The sequence below is a fragment of the Silene latifolia genome, chromosome X, assembly GCF_048544455.1.
Source record: "Silene latifolia isolate original U9 population chromosome X, ASM4854445v1, whole genome shotgun sequence".
Taxonomy (NCBI): Eukaryota; Viridiplantae; Streptophyta; class Magnoliopsida; order Caryophyllales; family Caryophyllaceae; genus Silene; species Silene latifolia.
This window is the reverse complement of record NC_133537.1, coordinates 115,238,077-115,243,521: the sequence shown is the minus strand read 5'-3', so window position 1 is coordinate 115,243,521 and position 5,445 is coordinate 115,238,077. Positions and strand designations below refer to the sequence as shown.

The 5,445-nt window shown below is 44.5% G+C and overlaps 1 protein-coding gene across 1 annotated transcript; it reads right to left on the bottom strand.

The window, feature by feature from the left end:
- Positions 1-3,816: 3,816 nt before the first annotated feature.
- LOC141618147 (uncharacterized) lies at positions 3,817-5,217 on the bottom strand. Its single transcript, XM_074435254.1, has one exon. It carries the CDS (start codon positions 5,215-5,217, stop codon positions 3,817-3,819), a length of 1,401 nt encoding a protein of 466 aa, XP_074291355.1.
- Between the last annotated feature and the right edge of the window lie 228 nt (positions 5,218-5,445).

Sequence of the window (5,445 nt, the reverse complement as noted above, 5' to 3'; positions counted from 1 at the left end):
TGCCTTCCCTCTCGTCATTCTTACTTTTAACCCTTTGATCCTTCTATATACACTTTATTCCTACGTCTTTGGTCCGTCTGTTCCTTTTCTCAGTTCTGGCTGTGAAGCCGGAATTGTAAATTGTTAATGTTTGTTGGTGATTTTAATGATTGATTAGTATTATTTGACTCGGATGAAAGTGATTAGCAGGTTATTTACATATGATTGATGGTCATGAAAGCGATAAACATGGATGAAAACTAAATTAGGATGAATTATTTACATGATTTATAAGGATTAATTACAAATTAACAAACTAAACTAATTAATCAAACTAAACAGATTATTAATGATGAATTAATGACGGATTAATGATGAATATGATAATAAACAGGTGAGAATATATCAAAGATCGAACTCCAGAAACCCAATATGAATGAATCGAATTTCTACATCCCGGATTTGACTTTAATGACGAAAACCCGCAAATATTAGTTACTTGGGATTTGAGTCGGGAATTTAATGACGAATTATATGTTAATGATGATGAACAATATGTATGTTAAATTATTATGCTATTATATCAAGGAATCGAAGAACAAACGAAAACAAATAAAAACAAACGAATTGACAAAGGACGAAGGAAGAAGAAAGGAAGCAGAAACTGCGGCAGCCTCACGAAGAGGCGCAGCAGGTACTGCGCTCCTTCGAAGAGGCGCAGCAGTTGCTGCGTCCTTTCTCGACGGTTGTCCTCTGATAATCCGTAAAAAGGGTTTTAAACAATGGTTTTAGAAACCGGTTTTAATTGTATTTTCGACATAAACCTTACATTATGATTACAATGAATAAATAACAATAAATAAAAGAGATATTTACACCCTCAGACTTACATGTTTGATGAAACGAGATGAACTAAGTTAATGTTTTAGTGATGCTCGACTCGAATGTAACGAAAGTGCCCTCGTAAGAGGAAAACGAGTAAGATTGATTAAAGTTGATTATGGTGGAGTTGGTCAAATTGGTCGGTCATGCAAAACGAGGCTGGTACTCAGAAAGATCCGAGCTTACGTGGTCGAAAGTTCAAGCACATAGACGCCAAAAAGTAAGAACGTGGTCTAGAATGCAAAGAGAGAAGAGAAGGGCAGACACTCGCGTGAGAAATATGAGGAGCGAAGGCTCCTATATATACTAATCACGTGAAGGAAGTAGGGTTTTTCGGAGAGACTTTGGAAGTGAATCTCGAAAAGATATGAAAAGATACGAAAAAATACGCAGAAAAGGACTTGGGAAGAGGTGCAGCAGGCACTGCGTCTCTTGGAAGAGGCGCAACACCTGCTGCATCTATTCCCAAGTGGTTTCCTCCCGTGGAAGAAAGATTTCCGTGTTAGTTTATGGAATTAACGGAATAATTTGGTTTTCCTTAATATTTTGTGTGAATATTACGGGAAATTGTTTACCAAAGACTAAAAGATTTATAAAATATGGAATAGAAATATTCGGAACATTCCAGAACATTCCGACTCGGCATTTTAATGGTTGTCAGAAAATGAAGACGGTTTTAGGCCCGGACTCCAAATGTACTCTAATTACTGTCAAAACGACCGTATCGGCGCGTAGATGACAATTAAGAGGTAGACATAAATGTTTGAGCGATGACTTGACGATAAACTTATGAACTGTCACAAATCGTTCCGCGTACCAAACATGCGGCCCAATCATCACCGGGTGGTTTGCAGGAGGTGCAGAAATGAGGTATCTACAGGTTGCAGCCTTACTGGCGTTCTGCTGTTCATTCTGACGTACGGCAGGTTTCATGACATGTATGAATGGTATAGTACCCACTGCCCTTGGAGTGAAGGCTGCTCCTAGGGTGGCAAGAGCATCCACTTCAACATTCTGATCTCTTGGTATATGTTGGATGTGGAAGGAGGCAAAGCGGAGCTTGAGCTCCTTCGCCACGTCCAGGTAGGCTATCATTTTAGGATCCCTGGTCGTGTATACGTTATTCACATGGTTTACGATCAGTTGGGAGTCACTATACACCTCGATGTGGCTGATTTGCAATTCTAAGTCTAATTGGAGTCCTAAGATTAGGGCCTCGTATTCAGCCTCGTTATTCGTTGCTTTGAACTCGCACCGTACTGCCTGTATTATCTGTTCCCCCTGAGGTGATTTCAGGACCAGCCCTACCCCTACTCCTTTCGTATTGGATGCCCCATCAACATGTAACTCCCATACCTGCTCCCCTTTGGCCTCACTTAGGGTCAAGATTTTACCGTCGGCTTGTTCTTGAAGTGTGGGACTAAAGTCTGACACAAAGTCAGCTAGGGCTTGGGACTTTATGGCTGTTCGGGGTTCAAATTTTAGGTCGTACCCACTCAGGTGGACAGACCACTTAACCATTCTCCCTGACAGTTCGGGTTTCCTCATTATGGTTCTCAGGGGGTAGTTGGTTACGACTGAAATTGTATGTGACTCAAAATAGGGACGCAATTTGTACGAAGCAGTAACAAGTGCTAAAACGAGTTTTTCTAGAGATGTGTACCTGGTCTCTGCAGGTAACAGAGACTTGCTTATATAGTATACTGGTTTTGCATACCTTCGTGCTCTCGTACCAGTACAACACTTACAGCCTCCTCTATCACTGATAGATACAAGTACATCGGTTCTCCCTGTTCTGGCTTGGGGAGAAGAGGAGGGGTGCTTAGGTACTGCTTGAGCTCCCCAAACGCCTTTTCATGGTCCTGCGTCCACTCAAACTTCTGGCTCTTCCTCAGGATGTCATAGAACAATTGACACCTGTCTGAGGACCTTGATATGAACCGATTTAGGGCTGCTACCCGACCTGTGAGCCTCTGTATGTCCTTTGGCTTCTGAGGAGATTCTAATTGAAATACTGCTTTGATTTGCTCCGTGCTGGCCTCTATCCCTCTCCGCGTCACCAAATACCCCAGGAATTTCCCAGAGGAGACTCCAAAAGTGCATTTCAGGGAGTTAGCTTCATATGGTATTTTCTGAGGATCGAGAAGGTATTCTCCAGGTGGGACATATGTTGTTCTGCCTTCTCGGATTTGACTACCATATTGTCAATATAGACTTCCATTGTTCTCCCTATCTACTCCTTGAACATTCTGTTCACCAGGCGCTGATAGGTGGAACCAGCATTCTTGAGGCCAAAGGGCATCACATTGTAGCAGTACAAGCCTCTGTCGGATCTGAAGGTCCGTTTTCTCCGATCCTTAGGGTCCATTTTTATCCGGTGGTACCCACTCCGGGCGTCAAGGAAGGTAAGTAGCTCATGCCTGCGTCGTAGCGTCTACCATGGAATCAATGTGCGGCAGGGGGAACGGGTCTTTTGGGCAAGCTTTGTTAAGATCTGTGAAATCGACACATACTCTCCACTTGTTGTTCTTCTTGGGTACAACCACAAAATTCGAGAGCCATTCTGGGTAGTTAACTTACCTGATCTTGCTTGCTGCCACGAGGTTGTCTACCTCCGGGTTTATCACCTCGTTCCTTTCAGGAACAAATTTCCGCCTTTTCTGCTGGACTGGAGGAAAGCTGGGGTCTACATTTAACCGGTGTGTAATTACACTTGGATCTATGTCAATCATATCGCTATGGGACCAGGCGAAATAATCCATGTTAGTACGTATAAATTCAATTATCTGCTCACGGATGTTACCTGCACGATCAGCTCCTACCAAAGATCGTTCTTGCTTTGGAAACGTGGGTCCGAGTAATTACTTCGTCGAGTTCCTCCCGGGAGGTGCGATATACTCCCTCTGGACGCACAGTTTCTGTAATTGCTATGCTTTGGACCAGCTGCGGTGGGTTTCAGAGCGTAGGGAACTTCAGGCTCTGATGGTACGTTGATGGTACCGCTTTCATTTCATGGATCCAAGGCCTTCCAAGTATCACGTTATAAGTTGACAGACCATCAATGACCAAGTACCGCACCTGTTTGTTCATACCCCCTACAAAGGTAGGTACCACTATTTCTCCAAGGGACTGTTTAGTTTCTCCGCTGAAACCTACCAAGGGTACTGCCTTCTTCACCAAGTCTTTCTCGCTGAACCCCATGTTCTTCAAGGTTTTCAGCATTATCAGGTTCACAGAGCTTCCTGTATCTACCAATATCTTTTTAACAAGGCAATTCCTTATGGAAAGGGTAATGATCAAGGCGTCATGGTGGTGTTCTGCCTCATCAGGTACGTCTGCCTCGTCGAATGAGATTGCTAGTAGATCCTGTCTGCTGACCCTGAGGGAGAACTCTGACTTATCTCCTTTAGTCTCGGTTACATAGCGCTTTTCTGCTGAATAAGTGAGACCACATATCTCCGATCCACCTGTGATGACGTTCACTACCTTTAAGTAAGGTGGAGGTGGGGATGGTTGGGTCTGGTCAGCAGTATTGACCTTTCCAGATTTCGTCCCCTTGGGGAGCAGGTGATCCAAGCATCCAGCACTGTAGAGGTGCTTTACTTCCTTTGGTAGTACTACACAATCTTCTGTATTGTGGCCAATATCGTTGTGGTATTCACACCTTTTGCTGGCATCTCTTCTGTCGTTCTCCCTGGGAGTAGGCTTCTTGGGCCATCTGGCCCTCTGCCCTAGCTCCCTGATTGCCTTCATTACCCTAACAAATCCCGTGGTGAACCCATACTCGCTGAGCTTAGGTGGAGCCTCGGTGCTCTCTGTTTTTCCTGAGACTTTGTTCAATGTGCTCTTGCTGTAGGGTTTGGCTCTTTCATTCGTTTTCTCTATTGTGATTTTTATGCTGGATGCCTCTGTTCTATAGAGGTCCCTTCTATCCTCATCCTCCTCTAGGCGATAAGTAGCCTCTGCCATCTGCTTGACTTCCTCAAAGGTGGCACATGGATGCTTGGTGAGATCCTTGTACAAATCAGAGTCGCGATGCAGTCCCCTTTTGAAGGCGTTGACTGTCGTTGTAGCGTCGCACCTAGGGATAGATATTTTTTCCACATTGAATCTGGCGAGATAATCCCCGGTGGACTGCTCGAACCTCTGGACGATCCGGTATAGATCACTGGATAATTTTTCTGGCTTGCGATCGCTTGAATGGCGATTGAAAACGTTTACTAACCTGCGAAGGCTGGAAATGGACTTGTTGGGAAGGTTAATGAACCACTGGAGTGCGGCTCCTGACAAGGTGGAACCGAATCCTTTGCACATACATGCCTCTTTTTCAGGCCCTGTTGCTGTAACGACCATCATTTTCTATTTGTACTGGTTGATGTGCTTCAGCAGATCCTCTGTTCCATCATACAACGTCATTGTTGGTGTGGTGAACCCCTTTGACATGCTGACAAGGGCAATGCTGTCCACGAAGGGGGAATCCGCATAGCACTCCGGGGTTGCTACCTCCATGGGACGTGGTAACCCTAGAACCTTGCTGAGTAAGGACCTGATATCCTGCAACTGTTGTTCTACATGGCTTCCTAC

Coding starts and splice junctions, on each gene's coding strand:
- LOC141618147 (XM_074435254.1), bottom strand. CDS start 5,217: ATGATGGTCGTTACAGCAACAGGGCCTGAAAAAGAGGCATGTATGTGC.